The sequence below is a fragment of the Carettochelys insculpta genome, chromosome 5, assembly GCF_033958435.1.
Source record: "Carettochelys insculpta isolate YL-2023 chromosome 5, ASM3395843v1, whole genome shotgun sequence".
Taxonomy (NCBI): Eukaryota; Metazoa; Chordata; order Testudines; family Carettochelyidae; genus Carettochelys; species Carettochelys insculpta.
In genome coordinates, this window is record NC_134141.1 from 51,820,134 (window position 1) to 51,847,784 (window position 27,651).

At 49.7% G+C, this 27,651-nt stretch overlaps 1 protein-coding gene across 11 annotated transcripts in view; it reads right to left on the reverse strand.

Annotated features, from left to right (window-relative positions):
* Positions 1–595: 595 nt before the first annotated feature.
* Positions 596–27,651, reverse strand: part of SPIN1 (spindlin 1) — a 164,105-nt gene continuing 137,049 nt past the window's right edge. For all 11 annotated transcript variants that reach the window (XM_074995081.1, XM_074995088.1, XM_074995084.1 and 8 more), the window contains one exon: positions 596–4,292. In XM_074995081.1, coding sequence (XP_074851182.1) covers positions 4,093–4,292 — 200 coding nt within the window. In that variant the 3' untranslated portion in view covers positions 596–4,092. The remainder of the gene's footprint in view (positions 4,293–27,651) is intronic.

Consider the following 27,651-nt stretch of genomic DNA (forward strand, 5'->3'; position numbering starts at 1 on the left):
TTGGTTTCACTTATACAGTGGGAATAAAACTTACCCATCTCTGTAAAGCTCTGAGTCGAAACATATTATGCCTATAATTTAAGCAGTTTCAAAACTTCAATTTTCAGTCTTGGGTGAAATAAAAATCCAAGTTTTGTTATTTAATTATGAATGTTGATTCAAAGTAGGCATGGAAGTGTCTACAAGCTGATAAATGGTTCTAGAGTTCACAATTGCTGAGTCACTGCTTTTAAGAGTGGAAACTAAAAGGTGCACTGAAAATACACTAAATTACAGGCTCCTTCAAACATATGCAAAACTTCCTTACAGTTTTTTGTTGTGTTTTGAGAAAGTAAATTTAAACACTACGGTTAACCTCAATCCTATTTTACCCACTTTAAATGTATTCTTATCAAGATTCATACCAAATTGTCAGAAGAGAGCATAAAGATTTGTTTTAACAAGCAGAGATGTTTCCATTGGCAAATTATTATATCAGCATAAATGTCTCAAGATTAAAATAAGTCCTTTTAATTAGAAAACTGAAGAAACTGCTTCTTCACAATTTTAGAACACAATACATTTTGCTTGTGAGAACAAAATTTACAGTCATAAGTTGCACATAAAGGGTTTATTTTAAATGTTTTAAGGATAGAGTTACATCATAATTATAAAAATTACTTACAGAATTAAGTAACAGATTTAAAGTGTTTATACTTCTAAATGCAGAGAACAGGGAACTGTCTACATTGTTCAAAATAAAATAAAAATAATGAAACCAAGCTCTAAAGATGAAGTCATTACCCAATTTTAAAATGTGAACACGAAGACCTTTGAACTATACACATACCAAGAACCATCCAAATTGCACTAATGTTGTAAAATACAAAAGCACAGCATTTTAAAGGAACCAGAAACTGTTTTAGCTATAATTCTTTTTCACTGAATTGGTTATAATTGCTGATGTCCTCAGAAAAACCTTTCATTTTTAAAATGAATCAACTGTAAAAGGCTTTTATGTATTGCAATTTATGAAATTTAAGGGAGTTTCCCCAGTGTATAGGTCTTTATGTATTCTACTCTGAATTAATTTAGAGTTTGGCACTCAAAAGAAAAAAAAAGTGTAGTGTTTTAATATAGCTATGATTTTATTTACTTGTGAACAGAATACATGGTTTCTTCAAATGCTGTGATGCATACAACTGGAACATCACCTTCCGTTGGCACTATGCTCGCCTCACCGGTGCATTTAGTCCTACTAACAACCATTAAAACAGCACAATAAGCAAATTCACAAAAACTGAACACAAAATAAAACAAAAACAAAAACAAAAAACCTAAACATTTTAACATGCAACTTTAGTTTGTTACATTGAACGTTCTACCTTCTAAGCATGCAAAAAAGGATGGTCTGCATTTAAGATTTTTCTTTTTTAAAATTTTACATGGCAGCCTGACATCATACACACACACACACGCACACACACAATATACAACAATACTACAGCAGGTAAATGAGAAAGGCCAATAACTTTTATACACAGATCCTAGCTTGTGCTGTCACAAGCCCCATGATAATTTTGTAAAATAATGTTGAACCCCTAGAACAAGGAACCAACATTTAGTTACCAGGGTAACGCAAGCACTGCATGCAGATCTGAAACATGAGCCTAAAACAAAGCCCAAAGCAGAAGGGCAGGGAGTGGTATTAGTCTCAAGCCTCAAAAAAGGTGATTTAAGGTAACCAAAACCAAAAAATTAAAATTGTTTAAAAAAAAAAAAAAGACAGTAAAAGACATTTAAAAAGCCATAAAAGTTTACAGATTATACTCCACTAATTGGCAGATTACATGGTATATTAAACTGGCTTGCAGAAAACCCACAAACGCAAGCCTTTAATGCTAAAAATGTTTCAGTAGACCTAAATCTCAACTATTTCAAAACAAACCTTGTTTTCCTCAGATGTATAGCCCAAAATTCACTGTACTACGTTATGCACGTATCCTGTGTATAATCAATACACTCACTCATTCTTGTGCCACAAATATCAACTTGGGCTCATGGAGCCAGGCTCAGCTTTGAGATTTACATGCAGGACTCTTAAGAGTCAATAGAACACACAACAGATCTGCATGATGAAAAACACTGGTGTTGCAAATCTGCTCACTTTGTTCAAAAACACAAGGAACATTTATGATTCAGGTACTTGGTACTTAAGGACTGCATTGAGAAGCTATTCACTGAAAGATAACAGCCTGCCTTTGGTTGCCCAGGATGAAATACTGGACATAATGAGATAGTGGCCATGGACAAAGAATTAAGGTACTGTACTGTATTTATGTGTTGAGTATTTGTTACCATTCAACAGCATAATGAGGCACAAGCCTTAAGGCTAAAATATGAAATCAGGCAAAAATGAATAAAAAAGGGCTTAAACCACTGAACCTTCAGTATCAAGAACATCCATAGTAGAGGTCATCCGGGCCTCATATCTGATTAACAGTACCTCTTTTTCTAGCCTTCTAACTGCATAAGATTGGGTATCTAAATATTCCTCCTCTGAACCATTAAAACTGGATTCACATTCTAGCTTTCTGTGAAGCACTGCTAACTTGCAAAGTTCTGCCTTAATATGACATAGCAATTTTGTTGCTAACTGACCATTTTTGCAATTCTGATTACTTCTAAAGAAAAAGTGCCATTATTTTAAAATCTGTGTTGGTTTACCACTATCTTGCAAGATTAAAACTGTGGAAAGATTCTGCTGCTGTGAGCTGCTATTTACATCCACAATCTATGCAGATGACCAAACCACTGAGGCTGCCTATAGCTTTCATTAGTTAGTACACCACTGGCATGCAGAACTCTAGTGTTCATTGAATGAAGTTCACGTCACAGCATACCTCAAAGCGAGTACAACGTACACCACAAAAGGCGACAACAGGTTTAAGCGGCAGATGATTTGTCCGGACATTTATTGAAAAGCCAGAAAGAAGAGTTAAGTGTTTTTTTTTAAATTTATTTATTTATTTATTTATTTTAGGGGGAGCAGGAGGGGGGAAGGAATGCAGCAGACTGAGCAGAGGCAACAAATGCTTCTCCTTCTCCAAGTAAGTATTTAATGTAAGAAGACTTTTTTCCATGAGGCTTTTGTTTTTACATGTAACAGATAAACTACTGTTAGGCTTTTAAGTCCACATAAACATCCAGGTTCTTAGTTTTGATATTGAGACTACTGATTGCCAATGTGTAGTCTAATGATCTTTCTGAAGTAACATGACTGTTGTGGCACCAAGCACTTGGGTTTGTTAAAAAGTGTGTACAACAAAAATATAACATTTAAAATTGAAGGCAGCCTTGTTGGGTATAATTTTACTGGTTCCTACAACTTGAAAATGTGGGCCACTAACCTGCACTTTCTAATCAATAGTTTAAATAGCTGATTAAACCTTTTATAGCTTAAAGACTTTTTACTGAAAGGTGCAAGTCAAACACTTGATGGTGTACTGTCTTGTGACTACCAAGAGGCACAAATAGTCCCATGTACTGCTACTTCTTAAAAAGCTACTTTGAAAAAAGGTGTAGAAACACAGTATAGATTGATCTTACTTGGGTTAGGCACTCTTTAACACTGCACAAACCAACTTTTTTTTTTAATCGCAGCCCCAACCCTGAAAACAAGGACTGCCAGTAGCCAAGAAATTAAATTTAATGTTACATAAGAAGGCAATATTGAAAATATCAAACTACACTTGCATGTGGCAGTTGAACAGGTGAGTGCGAGGTTGAAGAAAAAGTTAAAGTCTATGAAAAAAATTTAGATTAACGATTACAATACTAGATTGACTTTACACAGCTTGAATTTGCTGCTGTTCACTTTAACTCCCTCTTCCCCAAAATAGTGACTTCCTTTAAGAAAAGGAGTTGCCTTACACAAAATGTGTCATATTCACACAAATTTGTTTGTATTAGTCAGAACAAACAGTTTTGCTGGCAGAGATTGTGGGTTCGCAGGGCCATTTAAGCTTTCATTAAACTGGAAAGCAGTCAAGTCTTTGTGTCTACAAATTTTACATTTAATAGTTCCACAAGTTTGGCAAAAGTTCACGATGTCTAAGATGTTTTCACCAAATCGTAGACATAAATATGGAAATCATCATCAAACTTGATGAAATAGACAGAAGGTTTGGCTTCAACTTGATGAATGACCATGCCAGTCCTTTTAGAGCCATCTTCTTTGGCATATTCCACTTGTTTGCCTACCAGGCTGTCCACAACTTCACCTGGTTCCCGTTCTGCTGGAGGCGAATCATCTGTAACAAAAATTATATGGTTAGTTTCGAGTTTAAGGATTTTCAATCCATGTAACAACTGCAAAGATGTTGCAGGATACCTAAAACATCAGAAGTGAATGGTGAGAAGACAGTACAGTATTTGAGAAGAACACTTTAAAAGTTTGTTGTTTATTCAGTCAAACCGAGTTCACCTGTTCCACAGTTTACAATTAGAGGGGAAAATACAGTTCGGTAACACTGCATCCAGAATTTTATGAAATCCAAAATCTTATACTAGCCTCCTAATCTTCCGGACTCTATTAGCACCTATGGAGTCATATGCACATAAAGCTAAGTAACAAATGAGGAAGTTCAAGATATGTGGTCTCTGTACTCCACTGTGGGTTACAGGTGTACACCATGTGCCTGCAGCCAATTTGAAAGTAGTATCCCTGTATGTGCCTTGGCTCACCTTTCCAGTTGCTTCCGAACCACAACTCAGATAAAGTCTCAAGTAGTGGGGAAAGAGGCTGGCCAGTGGGATACAGATAAGGACCACACACCTTGAGGAACCTCCAGTAACACTAAGTCACCATCTCATGTGAGCAATGGTCCCTATTGTGGGTGATGACAAACAGCACCTAAGCAGGAAACAGATGCAAGGATGTGAATGGTAGGTCTGAACAAACCATTGCTGTCCTACTGACCAATCCTGCATCAGGATGGAACGCCAAGTAGCAGCTTCACAGATGTCCAGGAGGGTATGCCCTGAAGAGATGCTACAGTTGTTTGCACTCTGACTGAATGATCTTTTAGCCACTGGGAGAAGAAGAGGGGATCTGAGAGCTGACAGAATACAATGCACCCAGATACCCTTTCGCAGAGTCTCTGGGTAGAGGTGGCCTGCCCCTCTGATTGTTGTTGTTACAGAGGTAAATAGTGACAATTTCCTGATTGGTTTAGCATTCTGCAAGTAGAAAGCCAGGGCTCATTGAATACGGAGGGAATGGAATACTTGAGACACGCTTTCAGAAGCAAGATCATATCTAGCTGACAGTTTCTGATAATTGGAATAGAAGAGGATAAATTTTTTAGTTTTAATTTTGTTTGGCAATTAAAAACCTTAAGCCTAAATGCTTCTAATATTACAAGATTATTAAAAGTTTTAAAAAGTTAGTAGTCATTATAACCAATGTTTTGTCAGTTAATTATAAAAATAACTATCTAATAAAATGAATGTTAAAGCCATCATCTAAAGCCATCTTAAAAGACATTTTTCCCAATACCTTTTTCCACAGAAGGGGAGCAACTGCCCGCTGCAAACCTGTTAATTAGCCAGTGCTGTTTTAAATGGTAGGTGAATATCCAGAATGTTCTAAAAGTATTCCTTATGTTTGTGTGTGCTTAAATGTAATAAACTGCAGTTTTAAGGAAAGCATGGCTTGCTTGCATTAATCTGATCAGAGGGATCAGCTATATTCCTATTCATTTATTCCTTGCACCATGTAAGGCAAAACAGACACAAGGAAACCTTAGCCTTATGGAATGTGGTGTATGCCACGTCTACCATCATTGCTACAAATCTACAAACCCTTCTCACTAATGTGATGGCTACAAGAAAGGTAAAATTCATAGAAAGGAGAGACATGGAGAAAGTAGCTGAAGACTCAAAAGGGGATCATGTTGGCACTGAGAGAATGAGATTCAGGTTCTGCTGAGGTGCAAGCTTCTCAGTAGGCAGGAAACTTCTTAATAAGCCTTTCCAGAATTATCAGTAGGTGTGCAAAACCTAAACAGTCTTGAGGGTTGAATTGTATGAACTGATGGCTGCCAAAGGGACTCATGCTTTCATCTATTAGAGCTTAGATATGAGCTGTCAAACTTCACAAACTTGCCATAATTCAGGAAATTGTATGTAGTCAGCATTAACACATGGTGGTTTGCTATCCTGAATTGATAGCTGGAGGACTAGCAGAACGTTCTTCCTAGTAGTTCCAGGAGTTCATCCTCCTTTTCTGCAGACGACCTGGATGTTGCTGTCTGGTCCTTTCAGAGATGGCCTCAACCAACAATGAATCAGGAGCTGACACACACAAAAATTCTGCACCCTTGGCTGGAACATAGTAATGCTTCTCTTTCAGGGTAGCCACACAGCAAAGGTGGCCAAATTGTTGTAGCTGGCTTCACTGCATTTCTGTTAAGAGAGAGATGCATTATCTTGGATCCAGAGAGGTGCAGCATAATTAAGAGTACTGGATCTGAAGCTCTCCAAAGACTGTGTAAAGAAAAGTTATGGAACTGCCTGGAACAACTTAATAGGTGTGTGTGCGTGCATGTGTATGGCACATAAAAGAGCCACCACTTCACCGGAGAATGGTGATGGCAGTCTTGCTTGTTCTAATGGAACAAGTACATAGTATTTTTTCCTCCTCTGCTGGGTTCAGAGATTGATTCAAGCAAATAGGTGCTAGAACAAGGAGTGAAGGGTGTGCTACTATGTATCCCCTGGCCTGACCAGGTTTCCATCATATGCAGAGTTACAGTTTGGTTCAATGCTCTCAGAAGCCCAGCTTTACAAACTGTTCCTGTGCCCCTGAACAGAGCTTTCCCTTAAAGGAGAGAAAATGGAGGCTGGGGGAGGGGTCACAGGGGGAAGAAGAGTCCCTAGTTAATTGGATTGACTGTAAGGTGGTACTGCTGCCAAGCAAGTCCTCCCAATATAGAAAACCTGAAGGGTCAGTTGGTGGTCACAGGGAGCCCCACGGTATGGGGTACCGACAGTTCCAAGTCAGATGAGGTGGAGGTTGTTTTTGAGCCTGTGCAAGTCGTCTTGGTAGTGGAGGATAAATACAACAGGGGAAGAACAGTGACAGAGAGATAGATGTGTTAGTCTGTACTCTATCGAAACAGAGAGAAGAACAGCTCATCAGCTGGCTCCTAATCTCCTCAGAAGGCTTGTTCTGGTTTCTGTGGTGGTACCATTGGTGTCACCGGAGAGGAAATGTATTCTGCATCTGGTGGGGCCTGGGGCTGATAAAGTCTATCCCTGAAGTGCGTTCTCTCACAGGAGCTATCATCTCCCAAGAAACTGAGTGATGGATGAGGGGATTCTGGATATGAGAAAGTGAAGATATCCTGAAGGTGACAACAAATTCATTCCTCTGTGGTGTGATGGGGACTCTGCTTATTTGGACCCTCAGTGCTAGCGAGAACGGTGGTGTCCACCAGTGATTGAGCATTAACAATATCAACTCTTTGGGAGCAACTGGTACCAACACAGGACCATCCAGAACTGATGAAATCCAATACTTATTAGCTTTCTTGTTGTGCCTCTGGGATTTAGGACATGCTACATCCTCATTGGCTGAGCTGGTAGTTTTGCTTACAGTTGCATCTGACTTTGAAGTAATGCTTAAAGTGTTTCCTATCTTCTTGAAAAAGCCTTGGCATAGGATAGATGGACATGTACTTCTGGTTGAATTAGACTGATACACAAAGAGGGTTTTCCAACCTGGGCCTGACTGAAGTGTCATGACAATCAGCCTGACGTATTATACAGAGATGAATTTCCTGTCTTCTCAGATATGGCTGGGGAATGACTGGCAGATACTGCACTTCACTAACATATGAGTTTCCTCCAAGCAGTGCAGACAACAGTGATAGTCTTCACTGACTGAGAACTGTGTGCAGAAAGCACAGAATTTGAAGCTGCAGGTCCAGGGCATTGTCCAGTACCCAAATGAGGCACAGTGGGTTATTCTGCCCTTTGTCCCATCCAGCAACAACTGTAAGGCTAAGGTGTAAGAAATGTTAAAACTGCTAAAACTACAAACTATTAGGACTGTTATCTATTTAAAATGAAGTTATTTATTGTTTATAGGACAGAATTAAAGCCATGGTTGTTAATATGCAAGAAACTTGTGTGATTTTCTCAGGCTTAATGCCAAACTTAACATTGAATGTATTTAGCTTAGTTTCCTGTAGCAGAGAGAGTGTGGCTTACAACAAAGAAAACTGGTGAAGTCCAATTCAAAAAGAACTCAAATTTATGGGAAAAATTACTGTCAGAACCAAAAAGAAAAGAAAAAAAGATCTTTTCCTCATAAAATTCAGTAAAAGGCCAGACATAAAAAGCAGCTTACCAGTTCGGTTATTCTCTTTGCAGATCTAATAGAAAAAATTTGTCTTGTGGACAGGCAGTAAAGCACTCCTCCAAAAGTTTTAATGGAAGCTTCATCAATTTAAGTGCTGAGTTTCAAGCCCACACAGAAAATCTTATTGGTTTTTAAATGATACATAAAAATAATGTTCTGAACAACCTTGAAAACACTGAATTTCTGTACTCAGGAGCAACATTTAGGCCACCAGCTGAAAGGCTTCCCAAACCAGGGAAGACCACTGTCTGGAAACAGGGACAAGTAGGAGAGACTCCAGCATCAATCCCAAGAGATCAGAGTACCAGAACTGATACCCCAATTTGTAACTATGAAAAGCATGTACATCTTGTCCCTTCATCTATGTTACGGAGAAAAAAGGGGGAAGATAAAGAAATAAAACAATGGTCTTAGTCCAATAAAAAGCCATTTGTCAGAGCTGGGATTATTTCTTCTCTTTAAACAGAAAAAAGGACTAGGGACATTTCACATTACTTTTGGTAGAAGACAGGTTTATTGATTTATGGCCCATTTCATAAAGAGCTTGAACCATTGACATCTTTACAAAAACGTATAACTACAGCTTCTATCATCTGTGATTCATGCTGTTTGCACACAAGCTTTTCTCCACTGCCAGACGGAGAAGCTGGACTGATCTGACAATTAACACATCTCTCCAAAAAGCCATTACTCACAACATAGGCTGTGCTTCTACGTGTATCCTGGTAGTTCAGGTACAGTGACATTGGTGTGATACTGTCTGCTAATCAATGTACCACATAGTTCTGTATCTGAATGAAGAGAAACTTTAGAACCCAGCGAATGGCTTCAAGCTCTATGCTATATGGAAAGCTTCACAGTCGTCCAGTCAGGAGTGGGGCTCTACCCACCAGGGCTCAGGGAATGGCTCTTCTCCCTCTGGGTCAGGGAGGGGCCACTCCACCTCACTACATTCACCTATCAAGGACTCCAAATAAACAATCCATTACAAAGCCAAAGCATCTGTCATCATCCATTCACCTAAGTAGAAGAGAAAAGCATTACATTCTTGAAAATGTTTTAATTTTATTATTAAAGGTGTTTGCTGGTTTGTTTTCTATATTGGCATCACTATTTTCTACAGTGAAAGACACTGAATATCTGGAGATCTACTATTAAGGAAATAGCACCAGGAACAAGTAACCAAAACGTCATTCACTGAACGTGGGGGCATATAACTTTTATTCAAAACTACAGGTTGCACCTCCCTGGTCTGGCACAGTCGGGAGAGTCTCTTGCCATGGGCCCCCTAACCCCCAGAGGTACCCTGCCTTCCCCGTTCCCACACTGGGCTGCTTGCCCAGCTGCTGCTAGGCTCTGGCCCTGCAAGGCTGGGGTGGGGTGGGGGTAGAGGGAAGGAAGAGCACTCTAGCCCCACAATGCCCCTCACAGGGTGTGATGGGGTTCAGGGGTCCCCCTGCACTGCACCCCGTCCGCTGGCAGGAGTGACTCTCACTCAGCAGGTACAACAGGAGGTTTATTAGGCAACAGATGCCCAGTTTCTCACAGAAGCGACAGTACAGCAGCCAGAGACAGTCCTTCCAACCCGTCCTGGGGAGACGACCCCGAGGGGTGCCCCTCTGGGCTGTAGCTTTCCCCCTCCTCAGGCTGGCTGCCTTCCAGCTCTCCCTTCCCCAAGCCTCTAACTGCCGCCCCCCGATTCAAAACCCAGCTCGGCTCCTCCCTCCTCTTTGTTCAGGCAGAGGTGTTACCTGCCAGTTGTAGCCCCAGGGTCATCCTTAGCCACTGGGAGCTGCTGCTTGCCTCAGACATCCAGCCTGACTCACACATGCACTCCCCCCACTCCATCACATCTCTCCCCCCCTTCCAGACCGAACTGAGCGGGGTCACTTAGCCAGTGACCTGGGGAAGTTCGGGGCCCTCCCTGCGTGACAGGGCATCGGCTATGGTGTTGTTGTTCCCCTTGACGTGGACCACCTCCATGTCGTAGTCCTGCAGGAGCAGACTCCACCGCAGGAGCTTGGTGTTGGCCCCTTTCATGTGATGCAGCCAGGTCAGGGGTGAGTGATCGGTGTACACGGTGAAACGCCGTCCAAACAGGTACGGCTGCAGCTTCCCCAGCGCCCACACCATAGCCAGACATTCCTTCTCTATAGCTGCGTAGTTCTGCTCCCGGGGCAGCAGCTTGTTACTCAGGTACACAATGGGGTGTTTCTCCCCTTTGTCATTCACCTGCATTAGCACCGCCCCCAGCCCCAAGTCTGAAGCATCGCTGAACACCAGGAAAGGTTTGTCAAAGTCTGGATTTGCCAGCACTGGGGCCCTGACCAGAGCCTCCTTCAGCACGCAGAGGGCCTCCTGGCACTGCTCGGTCCAGACCACCTTGTCAGGTTTTCCCTTTTTACATAGCTCCATGAGGGGGGCTGCGATGGAGCTAAAGTGGGGCACAAACCTCCAGTAGTACCCCGCCATCCCAATGAAGGCCTGTACCTGTTTCTTAGTCTGGGGTGTGGGCCAATCTCTGACAGCCTCCACTTAAGCCGGCTCTGGCTTTAAGCAGCCGCTGCCCACCTTGTGGCCCAGGTAGGTCACCTCAGCCATTCCCACCTTGCATTTCCCTGCCTTGATAGTCAAACCAGCCTTCTGGAGTCAGTCCAGCACCTGCTTGACTTGGGACACATGGTCCTCCCACGTCTGGCTGAAGATGCAAATGTCGTCCATGTAAGCCAGGGCAAAGCTCTCCATCCCTTTCAGTAGCTGGTCCACCAGACGCTGGAAGGTAGCAGGTGCCCCCTTGAGGCCAAAGGGCAGGACCAGGAACTCGTAGAGCCCCACAGGGGTGATGAAAGCCGACTTGAGCCAGGCATCTTGGTCTAATGGCACTTGCCAGTACCCCTTGGTGAGGTCTATGGTGGTGAGGTAACAGGCTCCCCCCAGCTTGTCTAAAAGGTCATCAGGCCTAGGCATGGGGTAGGCGTCCGATACAGTGATGGCATTAAGCTTGCGATAGTCCACACAAAACCGAACAGACCCATCTTTTTTAGGGACTAACACCACGGGAGAGGCCCAGGGGCTGGACGAGGGTTGGATCACCCCCAGAGCCAGCATGTCTTCAACCTCCCGCTCTATGTCCTGAGCCGTCCTCCCTGTGGCTCTGAATGGCACACACTTGATAGGGGCATGGGTGCCTGTCTCTATTTGGTGGACAGCTAGGTCAGTGCGTCCGGGTCTATCAGAGAACAGCTGTTGGTGTGAATGCAGCACCTCCTTGATCTCCGTCTGCTGGGCAGGGGTCAGCTGGTCCGATAGGGGAATAGACTCCAGCAAGGAGCCAGCTCCAGTCCCTGTGAGCAAATCCACCAAGGGATCATCCCCCTGCCCCTCCCAGTGTCTGCACACGGCCAGCGCCAAGTTCTCTGTGTCCCAGTAAGGTTTCATCATGTTCACATGATAGACCCGGTGGCTGTGGGCCCAGTTCGACAGTTCCACCACATAGTTCACCTCATTTAGCTGTTTGATGACCTTGAAGGGCCCATCCCAGGCCGCTTGCAGCTTGTTCCGCCGCACAGGTACAAGGACCATCACTTGGTCCCCGGTGGCATAGGCTCGGGCCCTGGCGTTACGGTCATACTAGACCTTTTGCTTCCTTTGGGCCATGGAGAGGTTCTCCCTGGCCAGGCCCATGAGCTCGGTGAGTTTCTCCCGGAAGGTCAGTACATACTGTACCACTGACTCCCCTTCAGGAGAGGCAGTCCCCTCCCACTCTTCTCTGAGCAAGTCCAAGGGTCCCCGTACCCTCCTTCCGTACAGCAGCTCAAACGGGGAGAACCCCGTGGATTCCTGGGGCACCTCCCTGTATGCAAACAGCAGGTGGGGTAAGTACTTGTCCCAGTCATGGGGGTGCTGATTCATGAAGGTTCTCAGCATCTGCTTCAGAGTCCCACTGAACCTCTCCACCAGCCCACTGGTCTGTGGGTGGTAGGCTGTGGCCCAGGTGTGCCGGACCCCACACTTGTTCCACAAGCTTTGCAGTAGGGCCGACATGAAGTTGGACCCCTGATCTGTGAGGACCTCCTTGGGGAACCCCACTCTGCTGAAAATGGACAGCAGTGCATCCGCCACAGTGTCAGCGTTGATAGAGGTCAAGGCCACTGCTTCTGGGTATCGCGTGGCAAAATCTACCACCACCAAAATATATTTCTTCCCCGAACACATTGCCTTGCTGAAGGGTCCCACTATGTCTATAGCCACTTTCTGGAAAGGCTCCTCTATGATGGGCAGTGGCCTCAGGGCAGCTTTCCCCTTGTTCCGGGTCTTCCCCACCCTCTGGCAGGGATCGCAGGACAGGCAATACAGACGGACAACTGCAAAGATCCCAGGCCAAAAAAAGTTCTGTAACGACCTTCTCCTGGTGCGGTGGATCCCCTGGTGTCCTGCGAGCGGGATATCATGGGCTAGGTACAGCAACCTGTGCCGGTACTTTTGGGGGGACCACCAGTTGCCTCTGTACCTTCCATGGCTCCGCTTTGCATCTGGGAGCCCATTCCCAGTACAGGAATCCCTTTTCCCATAGGAATCTCTCCCTGCAGCCCGCCCCCAGCTGTGGAGCTGGGCTGAGACTGGCCAGTTCCCTCAGCTTCTGCAAGGAGGGGTGTCTCTGCTGCTCTGCCTGGAATTCTTCGGCTGGGGCAGGGGCGGATGCTACTTCCCCATCCCTGCCTGGCTCCAGCGCCCTTGGCCTGTGAGATCTGGTTTTTTGGGGCCCCCTTTCTCTCAGGGTTGGCCCCTGTGGCTCCTGTGACTTTGGCTGGGCCTGTACCCCTGAATCTGGGGAGCACACCCCTTGTTTTCTTTGGCTACGGGTCAGGACCAGGGCACGAGGGCGTTCACCTGGCCAGTCCTCCAGGTCAGCCCCCATCAGTACATCCGCCGGCAAATGGCTGTGCACGCCCACTTCCTTGGGGCCTTCCTTCTTCCCCCATTTCAGGTGCACCCTCGCTATGGGCACCTTGAAAGGGGTCCCATCAATTCCTGTTATCGTCAGGTGGGAATTGGGTATCATGCAGCCCGGTGCCACCACCCCGGGTCGGGCCAGCGTCACGTCAGCGCCTGTGTCCCAGAACCCCGTGACCTTTTTCCCGTCTACCTCGAGGTGTTTGAGAAGCTTGCTCCACAGAGGTAGTGCCGCCCCCACTCTGTAAACTGACCTCTGAGCATTTGGTCCCCCTGAGGAGCTGGTCTGTGGGGCGGACTTGGCCCAATCCGAGTGCCCATTGTCAGCACCACCCGCCTTGGCCGCCAGCCTCTCTGGCTTCTGGGACTCCACCCAGTTGACTCCATGACCCCCCTGCCAGCTAAACCTGTCTGGGAGCTTGGGGCACTGCGCTGCTTTATGCCCCTTTCGCCCACAGCGATAACAGCCTGGGTCTTGTTGTGTCCCTCGGGCCGGCTGCTCTGTCCAGGCTCTGCTTGGTTCTCTGGGGGGTAGGTGGCTGGCCCCTTTCCTGGGCTCGCCCAAGAGGTGGTCCCCTCTGTCGTACAGTCAGGGACCGGTCTCTCTGAGATTCTCGGTCTCTCCGGGACTCCCTCTCCCTCCGGGACTCCCTTTCTCTCTGGGACTCCCTCTCTTTGTGGGGCTCACTTTCAAACCTGGCCCGGCTGTTTGTGAAGTCATCTGCCAGTTTCCCTCCATTGGGTGAATCCCCTGGCTTCCGGTCCACGAGCCACACCCTCAGGTCAGGTGAGCACATCTCGTAGAATCGCTCCAGGACCGCCAGCTCGATCAGGTCCTCTACGGACTGGACTCCCATTCCGAAGGCCCACTTCCGGTAGTATTGCTTCAGGCGGGCGGTTGTATCTACATGGGTTTCCTCTGGCCTCTTCTGCGCCTCCTGGAACTTCTTCTTGTACATCTCCGGAGTCAGCCCGAACTTATGCAGCAGGGCCTGTTCGAACCGTTCATAGTCCCCAGGCTGTAGCACCTCCAGCTGGCTGAGCACTGCTGTGGCCTTCTGGCCCAGCAAGGGGGTGAGGTGCCAGAGCCACTCAGCTGGGGGAACCTCATGCAACTCACAGGCTCGCTCAAAGGCGGCAAGGAACTCGTCCATGTCCCCTGGGTCCTGACACTGGGCCAGCACGCGCGCCTCCAAGTGACTGGCCACCCCGAGCCGTCTGGCCCTCTCCCCGCTTACTGCAGCTGGGGTCTCTTGGCGTCTCACCTCTGCCATGGCCCGCTCGTGCTCACGCTCTCACTCTCTCTCCTTCCATTCTCGTTCTTTCTCCTCCCGCTGTCTCTCTTGTAACTGGCGCTCGTGCTCACGCTCTCTTTCCCGTTCCTGGCGCTCATGTTCCCTCTGCCGTTCCTGGGCTTCCAGTTCCTTTAATTTCACCTCGAGCTCCAGCCGTCGCAGCTCTGTGGCGGGGGACTTTGCCCGTGATGGACCACCGCTAGCTGAGCGCGACCTGGCGGGCACCGCGTCTGTCTGACAGCGTCGAGCCCCTGCTCCTGTCAGAGAATCCGAAACGCTTCCCGAGGCTGACCGGCCACTTTCTGCCGGGACAGGCTCTGCCCCCTACATCGGTCACTCTCTTCCAGCTGGGCAATCAGCTGGGCCTTGGTTGCCTTCCCCACGGTCAGGCCCCTCTCTCTGCACAGCCCCGCTAGCTCTGCCTTTAGGAGTCGGGTATAATCCATCTCCCTGCTGTCTCCCGGGGTATCCACTCACCAGCAGCAGCTGCAAGAATTGCTCTGTTCCCCCTCTGGCTCTTGTGAGGCTCCTTCCTTCTCCTGCGCTCAGTCAGCCACTGCTGGGAGCTCACCCGTGGGTGCAGTGCATCCCACTTCTCACACCAGTGTGATGGGGTTCAGGGGTCCCCCTGCACTGCACCCCGTCCCCTGGCAGGAGTGACTCTCACTCAGCAGGTACAACAGGAGGTTTATTAGGCAACAGATGCCCAGTTTCTCACAGAAGCGACAGTACAGCAGCCAGAGACAGTCCTTCCAACCCGTCCTGGGGAGACGACCCCGAGGGGTGCCCCTCTGGGGTGTAGCTTTCCCCCTCCTCAGGCTGGCTGCCTTCCAGCTCTCCCTTTCCCAAGCCTCTAACTGCCGCCCCCCGATTCAAAACCCAGCTCGGCTCCTCCCTCCTCTTTGTTCAGGGCAGAGGTGTTACCTGCCAGTTGTAGCCCCAGGGTCATCCTTAGCCACTGGGAGCTGCTGCTTGCCTCAGACATCCAGCCTGACTCACACATGCACTCCCCCCACTCCATCACACAGGGTTGCCAGGGAATCCTGGCCCAGTGCAGTTGCCAAAGCTGTTGTGCTTGGCGCCCGCTGGTCCTCTTGCCCTTAGGCTCCCAGACTCTGATTCAAGAACATCTGTTGTCCAGGCAGACCAGAACGTGCCAGTTTAAGGAGGTGCAACCTGTATTTAAAACAGTGTTTTTAACTCTGTTAACATGTATTTACACACAATTGGTAGAAAAGCACATTCCTAAAAGATTCGTCACTTCTCTGCTTGTGTTAATGGAAAAGAAATATTCTAGTATTCATCTGGTAATCCTTCCCCATCTCAAATCCACAAAGCAACTGGGAGGGGTGGGGGGACAGGGAGAACACATCAAACTACTAGTTTCACTGTTAATCATTTTAGTAGAAATGTTGAGCTATTGTGCTTAATAATTGCAGCTGGATTTAGGATACAGAGGTGACTGGTGAGGGGAGACCAGGAAGTGGGGAGCATCAGTCACCCCCCGCCATCAGCCCGGGGAAGAGCCAGGACAACCACCCTGTCCCAGACCCCAGCCTTGCTCTGTCTCACCTTTTCCCACAACCAAGCAGACCAGTGGACAGCAGGGGTCTGCACCCCACGACTGCTCTCATCAACAGCAGTGGGGGAAAGCAGAGCAAGGCAGCCTCAGTTTGCTTTGCTCCCCCAACTGTGTCACTCAGCTTCCGGGTAGGGAATGAAGGGGAGGTACCAGCCCTGGAGGAACACGGCTGGAGAGCACCTTGTCGTGCTTTCCTTACCACTGCCAGACAATATTTGTGGGATTAGGGAGGAAGGAAGGGAAGAACAGTATGGATTCCTGCTATCAGCACTAGCATTGCTAGTCCCCAACTGGCCACTTGCTGGCCCCTCCTGCCCACAGTGTTTGAAGAGTGCATGACCCCTTGTGCCTCTCCCAACACTGGGAGTATTTATGCTACAGGAAAGTGGGCAAGAACCTGTTTCTTCCTCAACCTCTATTCCTGGCCGGGAAGGAAACAAAAGATGGAGCCACCCCCAGTATCAAAAGCATCAATGAGGCTGGACTCCCTGCCTGAGCAACACTGAATGTTGAAATTTGACCACATGTTGGACAACTCTGCATAGCATAGTGAGAAACCAAAAATCTTCTAACTTTTTAAGTCCTTCTCTTTCTTCAGTGCTTTCAGGGATGATGTTTCTGGAATCGGAGGGGGGTAGGGGAGAGACAGTGGCTGGAGGGCCAGTTGAAAAGACATCGATACCTGCTGCTTTTTGGAAAAATCTTTGATAATTCAGTTATAAAAGGAAGAGACTTCAGTTAATTTGGTGATCTTTGTAGATGCTTTCTTTCCAACCTTCATTACTTCTCACAAATTCCTTATTAAATGGTTTCCTTAAGACAGGTCACACGATACCGTGCTTTCAAGAGGGGGAGAAAGTGCTGAAGGACCATTTGACATGGCATAATCATCTGGGTGATCCCAGACTACTGTATCATTATGATTTCCTACTTTTCCATCTTCCCTTATGGAAAAATGGCCATTTGCTTTCCATGGGAGGGGAATGAGGGCAATGCAATGGAGGAAGATGACATCACATCCCGCAAGTTGTTGTGAGGTGTTTCCCCCGCCACATAGTGCACCAATGAAAATACCCAAAATGCTACAGGGCTGACAGAACTGTGGGATAGGTTCCCACAACGCACTGGTGCAAGAGTCATTGTTTGGTGCAAGTGCTGAAGGAACCAACCAGGGGCCGTGCGCAACTTGACCTGCTGCTCACAAACAGGGAAGACCTAGTGGGAGAAACAGAAGTGGGAGGAAACCTGGGCTGCAGCAACCATGAGATCGTAGATTTCAGGATCCGGACAAAAGGAAGAAAGGTGAGCAGTATCATACAGACCCTTGATTTCAGAAGAGCAGACTTCGACTCCCTGAGAAAATGGATGAGCAGGTTCCCTTGGGAAATGAAGATGAAGGGGAAGAGAGTTCGAGAGAACTGGAAGTATTTTAATGAAGTCTCACTGAAGGCATAGGAACAAACCAATCCCACTGGATAGTAAGAAATGCAAACATGTCAGGCAACCAGTTTGGCTTAACAGGGAAATCCTTAGTCAGCTTAAACTCAAAAAGGATGTATACAAGAAATGGAAATGTGGACAGCTGACTAAGGAGGAGTATAAACATATGGCTGGAGAATGCTGGGCAGTAATAAGGAAAGTGAAAGCACAATTGGAAATGCAGCTGGCAAGGGATGTGAAGAGTAACAAGAAGGGTTTCTACAGGCATGTTAACAACAAACAGACTATCAGAGAAGGTGTGGGTCCATTACTGGATGAGGGAGGTAACCTAGTGACAGATGATGTAGGAAAAGGTGAAGTACTCAATGCTTTTTTTGCCTCAGTCTTCACAGACAAAAGAGAAGTTACTCACCATAGTAATGGTGGTTCTTCAAGATGTGTCCCCGTGGGTGCTCCACAATAGGTGTCGGGCTTGCCCGGCGCCGCAGATCGGAACTCTTCCAGCAGTTTCTCCTGGATCGCGCATGCGCCAGCGTGTGCTGCTCCCTTGCGCGCCCCCGGCCACACGCGCGATCCGGTCCCCGCCAGTTCCTTGACCAACCACCTCGGATGCTTCTGAAAAACACTAAACAGAGATCCGAAGCGGGGAGGATGGGCGGGTGGTGAAGCACCCACGGGGACACATCTCGAAGAACCACCGTTACTACGGTGAGTAACTTCTCTTTCTTCTACGAGTGTCCCTGTGGGTGCTCCACAATAGGCGACTACCCAGCAGTAACCCAAGTAAGGAGGTGGGTAATCGGTTTATGTGCAGCTTGCCGCCGAAAGGACTGCTGCCGACAGACGGTTGTCCTCTTGGTATACCCGATGTAGTGCATAATGCTTGGTGAAGGTGTCGTAGGATGACCAAGTCGCCGCTCTACAGATGTCTTTTAACGCGATGACCTTGAAAAAGGCTGTTGACGCCGCCACCGCCCTGGTGGAGTGAGCCCTGGGCGGGGCCAGCAAAGGAGTCTTTCGAAGTTCGTAGCACATTTTTATGCAGGACACAATGTGCTTTGAGATTCTCTGTGAAGAGAGACCTTCTCCTTTTGACCTGGGAGCGAGAGATACTAGAAGCCTGTCCGTTTTCCGGAAGGACTTAGTTCTGTCTATGTAGAAGGCCAACGCCCTCCTCACGTCCAGGAGATGTAGGCGTGCCTCCCTGATGGAGCTGTGAGGCTTCGGATAAAACGAAGGTAAAACTATTGGTTCATTAAGGTGGAACTCTGAAGAAACTTTCGGAACAAAAGCTGGGTGCAACCGTAAGGTTACCGCCTCCTTTGAGAATACTGTGCAGGGCGGCATTGCCATAACTGCTGCGAGCTCACTCACCCTGCGAGCTGATGTAATTGCAAGGAGGAAGACTGTTTTTATCGTAAGGAGACGCAGGGGAACTGCGGCTAATGGTTCAAAGGGTGGACCAGTTAGCGTGCTGAGCACCAAGTCCACGTTCAACGATGGTGGAAGCGGTTTCCGAGAGGGGGGGTACAGGTTTACCAACCCCTTCAGGAACCTGGGCTACGTCTACACGTGCAGCCAACATCGAAATAGCTTATTTCGATGTTGCGACATCGAAATAGTCTATTTCGATGAATAACGTCTACACGTCCTCCAGGGCTGGCAACGTCGATGTTCAACTTCGACGTTGCTCAGCCCAACATCGAAATAGGCGCAGCGAGGAAACGTCTACACGTCAAAGTAGCACACATCGAAATAGGGATGCCAGGCACAGCTGCAGACAGGGTCACAGGGCGGACTCAACAGCAAGCCGCTCCCTTAAAGGGCCCCTCCCAGACACAGTTGCACTAAACAACACAAGATACACAGAGCTGACAACTGGTTGCAGACCCTGTGCCTGCAGCATAGATCCCCAGCTGCCGCAGAAGCAGCCAGAAGCCCTGGGCTAAGGGCTGCTGCCCACAGTGACCATAGAGCCCCGCAGGGGCTGGAGAGAGAGCATCTCTCAACCCCCCAGCTGATGGCCGCCATGGAGGACCCAGCAATTTCGACGTTGCGGGACGCGGATCGTCTACACTGTCCCTACTTCGACGTTGAACGTCGAAGTAGGGCGCTATTCCTATCTCCTCATGAGGTTAGCGGCTTCGACGTCTCGCCGCCTAACGTCGAAGTTGGTGCCGCTACTTCGAAGTAGCGTGCACGTGTAGACGCAGCCCTCGTAACAATAGGATGGGCAAATACCGTGGGCCCCTCCTCTGTATGCCGGAAAGCAGATATAGCTGAGAGGTGGACTTTTATCAAGGATAGGGAAAGCCCACCCCTCTTGAGGTCCAATAAGTATTCTAGTATTACAGGTATAGGAACGTCAAGTGGAGCTAACTACTTGGCGGAACACCAGGCTGTAAATCGAGTCCATTTCTGCTCATAAGTCTTCCTGGAGGAGATCCTTCGGCTACTTTCCAGGACTTGTTGTACTCCCTCCGTACATGTGCTTTCTAAGGAGCTGAGCCATAGATTAGCCATGCTTGTAGGCACAGACCCTGAGGGTGCGGGTACACTATGGACCCCCGGGCCTCTGTGAGTAGGTCTGGCGCCACTGGAAGAGGGAGCAGTGGGCGATCCGACATGCGCAGAAGCAAGGGAAACCATTGCTGCCGGTCCCACGTTGGGACTACTAGAATCATGCGGGCTCTCTCCCTTTTGGCTTTCTGCAAGACCTTGTGGATAAGTGCTGTGGGGGAAAACACGTAAAGTAGGGGGCCCTTCCATGAAATCATGAATGCGTCCCCTAGGGAGCCCCGCCCCAATCCTGCTGTGGAGCAGTACTGGGGACACTTCTTGTTGTGCTGGGTGGCAAACAGGTCGATCTGGGGAAACCCCCACGTATGAAAGATCGGTCGTAGCAGATTGGAGCGGATCTGCCATTCATGCGTGAGTGCGAAGCGCCTGCTCAGCTGATCCGCTTTCACATTTTGAGCGCCCGGCAAGTACGAGGCTTTCAACGTTATGTTGTTGGCAATGCACCAGTTCCACAGTCGGACTGCTTCCGCACATAGGGCACGGGATCGGGCTCTTCCTTGTCGATTTATATAAAACATAGTGGAGGTATTGTCTGTATTGATCCCGACTACTTTGCCATATATGTGGTCTTGAAAATGTTTGCAGGCGTTGAACACTGCTCTGAGCTCCAGTATGTTTACGTGCAGTGACTGTTCCGCACGGGACCATAGCCCTTGCGTCACCTTGTCGCTGATATGTGCTCCCCATCCTATGTGGAAGGCGTTGGTAGTAAGAAACAGAGATTTGTGGTTGGTGAAAGGCTACCCCTGCTAGCAGGTTTTTGGGGTTTACCCACCACTGCAGGGATTTGCACACCTCTGTCGTGGGCGACACCACCCTGCGGACAGTGTGGGATGTCGGTTTGTAGATGCTCGCCAGCCAATGTTGCAGGCTGCGCATGTGCAATCTGGCATTCTGCACCACAAACGTCGCTGCCGCCATGTGGCCCAGCAGCTGCAAGCACGTTAAGACCGGCACCGTGGGGCTGTATGTAATGACTTGCACCAGCGAACTGATGGCGCGAAAGCGGGCGTCGGGAAGGTACACCCTTGCTGTAATAGAGTTTATACATGCCCCTATGAACTCTATGTCTTGTGTGGAGTCGGTCTTTGACTTCGCGAAACTGATGACTAGACCCAGCAACGAAAACGTGTCCGCTGTGATGCGTATCATGCGTAGAACCTCTGCCTTCAAGGCCCCTTTCAGTAGGCAGTAGTCCAGGTATGGGAATATAAATATCCCCCGTCTGTGCAGGTAGGCTGACACCACTGCCAGGGTTTTGGTAAAGACTCTGGGGGCCGAGGAGAGGCCGAACAGAAGAACTCTGTACTGGAAGTGTTCCTTGCCGACCGTAAAGCGGAGGAAGCGTCTGTGTGCCGGATGGATCGTTATATGAAAGTAAGCATCTTGTAAGTCGAGGGCTGCAAACCAATCTCCATCGTCCAGTGCCGTGAGTATGGAGGCGACTGTAATCATCCGAAAACGCTGTTTGCGTAAGTATCGGTTGAGGCCCCAAAGATCTAAGATGGGCCTCCAGCCTCCTGTTTTCTTCTCTGTGAGGAAATAGCGTGAATAAAAGCCTTTCCCCTGGAATTGTTCCGGCACTCTTTCCACCGCCCTTATGAACATAAGGTGGTCCACCTCCTGCTTGAGCCTTGCCTCGTCGGTAGTGTCCCTGAGGTGGGGCCTGGAGGGAGGTTTCGGCGGTGGGAGTGACAAAGGGGATCGCGTAACCCGTGGCTATGATCTTCAACACCCATTTCTCTGCGGTGATCTTTTGCCATTGGGAGTGAAACGGTCTGAGGCGATGATGGAACAAGAGATGGGAGTGGCATTGTGCGATGGTGGTGATAGTGCAGCCCTTGACATGCCCATCAAACTTGTTGCCTTTGGGCCTGCCCCAAGGATGTACGGCTTTGTTGACAACGTCGCCTGGGAGTTCTGTACTGTTGCTGCTGTTGATGTCGCCCTTGGTCGTAGCCCCGTTGATACTGCGCACGCTGTGGTTGGTATGGGTAGCGTCTTTGCTGAGGGTAAAGAGAAGTTACTCACCGTAGTAACGGTGGTTCTTCGAGATGTGTCCCCGTGGGTGCTCCACCATAGGTGACGGCTTGGCCGGAGCCGCAGATCGGATCTTCCAAGCAGTTTCTGCCGGACCGCGCATGCGCCGGCGCGCGCCGCTCCCTGGCGCGCTCCTGGCCATGTGCGCGATCCGGTCCCCGCCAGTTCCTCGACCAACCGCCTCGGTTGCCCCTGCAAAACACTAACAGAGATCCGAAGCGGGGAGGATGGGCGGGAAGTGGAGCACCCACGGGGACACATCTCGAAGAACCACCGTTACTACGGTGAGTAACTTCTCTTTCTTCTTCGAGTGTCCCCGTGGGTGCTCCACCATAGGTGACTACCCAGCAGTAACCCAGATAGGTGGTGGGTAATCGGATTATGTGCAGCTGGTCCCCGAGAGGACCGCTGCAGAGAGACGGGTATCCTCTTGGAATACCCTGTGAAGGGCGTAATGTTTGGCGAATGTGTCGTAGGATGACCAGGTCGCCGCTCTGCAAATGTCTTTCAATGCAACGCCCTTGAAAAAGGCTGTTGATGCTGCCACCGCCCTGGTGGAATGAGCCCTGGGAGTAGCCGACAAAGGAGTCTTTCTGAGCTCGTAGCACATTTTTATGCAGGATACAATGTGCTTTGAGATTCTCCGCGATGAGAGACCTTCTCCTTTAGATTTGGGAGCGAGGGAGACCAGGAGTCTATCCGTTTTTCGGAAGGACTTGGTCCTGTCTACGTAGAAGGCTAGCGCCCTCCTCACATCCAGGAGGTGTAGGCGCGCCTCTTCGCTGGAGTTATGAGGCTTTGGATAGAACGAGGGTAGAACAATAGGTTCATTGATGTGAAACTCGGAAGAAACTTTGGGAACAAAGGTTGGATGCAGCCGTATGGTTACCGCCTCCTTGGAAAAGACAGTGCAGGGTGGCGTTGCCATGACTGCCGCAAGCTCGCTCACCCGACGGGCTGACGTAATTGCAAGAAGAAAGGTTGTCTTTACTGTAAGGAGGCGAAGGGGAACCGTGGCCAAGGGCTCGAACGGTGGTCCCATGAGTGTGGTAAGCACCAGGTCCAAGCTCCACGAAGGTGGAATCGGTTTCCGAGGGGGGTATAGGTTTACCAACCCTTTGAGGAACCTGGTAACCATAGGGTGGGCGAACACCGTGTGCCCTCCCTCCTCATGTCTGAACGCCGAGATGGCGGCAAGGTGGACCTTTAACGAGGATAGCGAGAGTCCTGCTCTCTTGAGGTCCAGTAAATACTCTAGAATTGTAGGTATAGGCACCGAAAGGGGGACCAGCTGCTTGGTAGAACACCAAGCCATGAAGCGAGTCCATTTTTGTTTGTAGGTTTTCCTAGTGGAAGTCCTCCTGCTACTTTCTAGGACTTGCTGTACTTCCACTGTGCATGTGCTCTCTAGGGAGCTGAGCCATGGATTAGCCACGCTTGCAGTCGCAGGCTTTGGGGGTGCGGATGCACTATGGACCCCTGGGCTTGCGTGAGCAGATCCGGCGCCACCGGAAGAGGCATCGGTGGGCGGTCCGACAGGCGCAGGAGTAGGGGGAACCATGGTTGGCGATCCCATGTTGGGACTATCAGGATCATCCAAGCCTTGTCTCTCCTGGCTTTTTGCAGAACCTTGTGGATCAGCACTGCGGGGGGAAACGCGTAAAGCAGGGAGCCTCCCCACGGGATCGCGAACGCGTCCCCCAGGGACCCCCGGCCCAGCCCTGATCTGGAGGAGAATCGTGGGCACTGTTTGTTGTGCTGAGTGGCAAACAGATCTATTTGGGGAAACCCCCATGCGTGGAAAATCGGCCGTAGTAGATCGGGACGGATCTGCCACTCGTGGGTGAGCGCAAAACGTCTGCTCAACTGGTCTGCCTTCACGTTGTGCGTGCCCGGCAAGTAGGAGGCTCTCAGGATTATATCGTGGGCGATGCACCAGTTCCATAGGCGGATTGCTTCCGCGCATAAGGTACGGGATCGAGCTCCTCCTTGCCTGTTTATGTAAAACATGGTGGAGGTATTGTCTGTACTGATCCCGACGACTTTGCCTTGTATACGGTCTCGAAAGTGTTTGCAGGCGTTGAACACTGCTCTGAGCTCTAAAACATTGATATGTAGAGACTGTTCCGTGGGTGACCACAGTCCTTGAGCCACCTCTTCGCCCATGTGCGCTCCCCACCCTATGAGGGAGGCATCCGTAGTGAGGAAAACCGATATTTGCGGCTGATGGAAGGGTACCCCTGTTAGCAAGTTCCCGGGGTTTACCCACCATTGCAGGGATTCGTGCACCCCAGGTGGGGGCGACACCACCCTGCGAACGGTGTGTACTGCCGGCTTGTATACACTTGCCAGCCAATGTTGCATGCTGCGCATGTGCAACCTGGCGTTCTGTTGGGCCACAAACGTAGCCGCTGCCATGTGGCCCAGCAGCTGCAAGCACGTCAAGACCGGCACCGTAGGGCTGAAGGTGATGACCTGCACGAGGGAACCGATGGCTCGAAAGCGAGCCTCTGGTAGGTATACTCTCGCTGAGACCGAGTTTATGCGAGCCCCTATGAACTCTATGTCCTGTGAGGGGTCTATCTTTGATTTTGCCAGATTGATAACCAGGCCAAGTGAGGAGAACGTGTTTGCTGTGATGCGTATCATGCGGAGAACCTCCCTTTTCGAGGTCCCTTTGAGCAGGCAGTCGTCCAGATACGGGAAAATAAACACCCCCTGTCTGTGCAGGTAGGCTGACACCACTGCCAAGGTCTTGGTGAAGACTCTGGGGGCCGAGGAAAGGCCAAACGGTAGGACCTTGTATTGGAAGTGTTCGTTGCCCACCATGAACCGGAGAAAACGTCGGTGAGCCGGATGAATGGTTATGTGGAAGTACGCGTCTTGTAGATCGAGGGCTGCGAACCAGTCTCCATCGTCCAGTGCTGTAAGGATGGACGCAATAGTGATCATCCGAAAACGTTGCTTGCGCAGATACCTGTTGAGGCCACGAAGGTCTAAGATGGGCCTCCAGCCTCCTGTCTTTTTCTCCGTCAGGAAATACCGAGAGTAGAACCCTTTCCCTTGCAGTTGCTCCGGCACCTTTTCCACCGCCCCTATGAACTCTAGGTGGGCCACCTCCTGCCTGAGCCTGGCTACATGGGAGGCCTCCTGGGGGTGGGGCTTGGGCGGGGGTCGCGGCAGCGGGAGCGACTGGAAGGGGATGGCGTACCCCATGGCTATGATCTCCAGCACCCATTTGTCTGTGGTGATCCTTTGCCACTGGTCGTAGAATGGTCGGAGGCGATGGTGAAAAAGTCGTTTCGGATGATCTTATGCAATGGTGGTGATGGCGCAGCCCTGGATTTGTATGTCAAACTTGTGGCCTTTGGCCCCGCCCCGAGGACGGCCGGCCCTGTTGTGAGCGTCGCCTGGGGGTTCTGTACTGCTGGTGCTGCTGATGCCGCCCTTGCTCGTAACCCCTGTGATACTGGGGGCGCTGTTGCTGGTATTGGTACCGCCTTTGCTGTGGGTAGTACCTTTTCTTTGAGTATGGAGGGGTGTAAATCCCCAGGGTCCTGAGTGTGGCTCTTGAATCTTTACTGGAATGAAGGACCGAGTCAGTTGATTCAGCAAACAGCTTCTGCAAGTCGAAGGGAAGGTCGATTATCTTCGCCTGCAGATCTCTCGGTATGCCCGAGGTCTGGAGCCAGGACTCCCGTCGCATCACCACTGCAGTTGCTGTGGAACGTGCTGCCGTGTCCGCAACGTCCAAAGCAATCTGAACTTCCATCCTCGCAGCCGCGTAGCCCTCTTGCACTATGGCCTTGAGGACCGGCTTTTTGTCCTCTGGAAGCGAGTCCATGAGGGAAGTTAATCTGGCATAGTTGTCGAAATTATGGTTCGCCAAGTGCGCTGCATAATTTGCCATTCGCAAGGTTAAAGTGGAGGAGGAGTAGACCTTTCTGCCGAACAGCTCTAGCTTCTTGGCATCTTTGTCCGTTCCCCCTGTTTTAAATTGAGATGTTTTTAATCTTTGCTGCGAGGACTCCACCACCAAGGAGTTTGGCTGGGGGTGGCTAAACAAGAACTCCATGCCCTTCGCCGGCACGAAGTATTTCTTATCCGCTCTCTTTTGGACAGGCGGAATAGTTGCCGGGGTCTGCCATATGGTAGTGGCGGACTCCAAGATCGCTTCATCAAGCGGGATTGCTACTCTGGAGGAGGCCGGGGAGCTCAAATTTTTAAGGAGCTTATGATGTTTCTCTTGCACTTGTGCTGTCTGGATGCCTTGCGTGAAAGCTACCCTCTTAAACAGCTCCTGAAACTGTTTGAGATCGTCCTTGGGATGGACGTCCCCTAAGGCCGTGGCCTCATCCGGAGAGGAAAACGAGGAACCGCTGGGGTACATTTCTTTGGACCCTTCCGGTTCTTGATGGTGATGGTGCGCCCTCTCGCTGGAGGTTTGCGAGGGAAAAATCTCGTGGGTCCACGGCCAGTCCCCCCTGGGATGCTTGAGTCTCCGTCCCCGATCGCGATTGCCCTCGGGAGTACGAGGTAATATGTGGGGATCTCTCCCTGGTAGATTGCCGATGGTGTCCATGCCCCACGTGGTAGGGACGACCATGGCAGTATAGGCACTGTTCCTGGGAAGGTGACCTTGACCATTCCCTTTGCACGTACCCTGTGTGTCTGGGAGAGGGGGATCGTCGAGACACTGGAGAGAGCGATTTTGCATAATAGTCCAGCGATTCAAATCCCAGGAAGGGCGAGGGTGGTGCCAGCCATGGGGAGGCTGATTGCAGGAAAGGAGAAGGGGGCTCCAGGTAGGCTAGGGGGGGCCCCTGCCTTCTGGTTGGAGTCTGCAACATGAGCGGAGGGCTGTGAGAAAAGAGCTCCACAGCCCTGTCTGGAGAGGGGCTGCAGTGCCTCCTCTTGTGTGCCGCCTTCCCCCTCCCTTGAGGAGGTAACTCCGCCCCCTGATGGGCGGGGGATCCCGGCCCCGTCGGCACCGTGCTAGGCACGCTCGAGGGCGGTGCCGCACGTGCGGAGTCCTTCTGCGCCTGCAGGCTACGTGCCTGCGCGCTCTGCACCGCCGGTTCCCCGGGGGTCGGTGCCGCTGCCTGCGGTGCCGCTGGTACCGGCGCTTGCTTAGCCACCGCCCTGCCTGCAGTGCGGGGCGGCTGGCTGATCATCGGAGGCTGAGCCGCTTCCACGTGGCTCTCCGTGCCGCCGCCGATCAGCTGTTGCTGCGGCTGGGGGCTGCTCGCTCCTCCCGTCCCGCTCACAGTTGCTGCCGGCAGGGATCGGGTTGGAGAAACTTTCCTCCGTTTTTGCGCTGATGGAGTGAGGGAGGCAGCTTTCCTTCTAAGGGC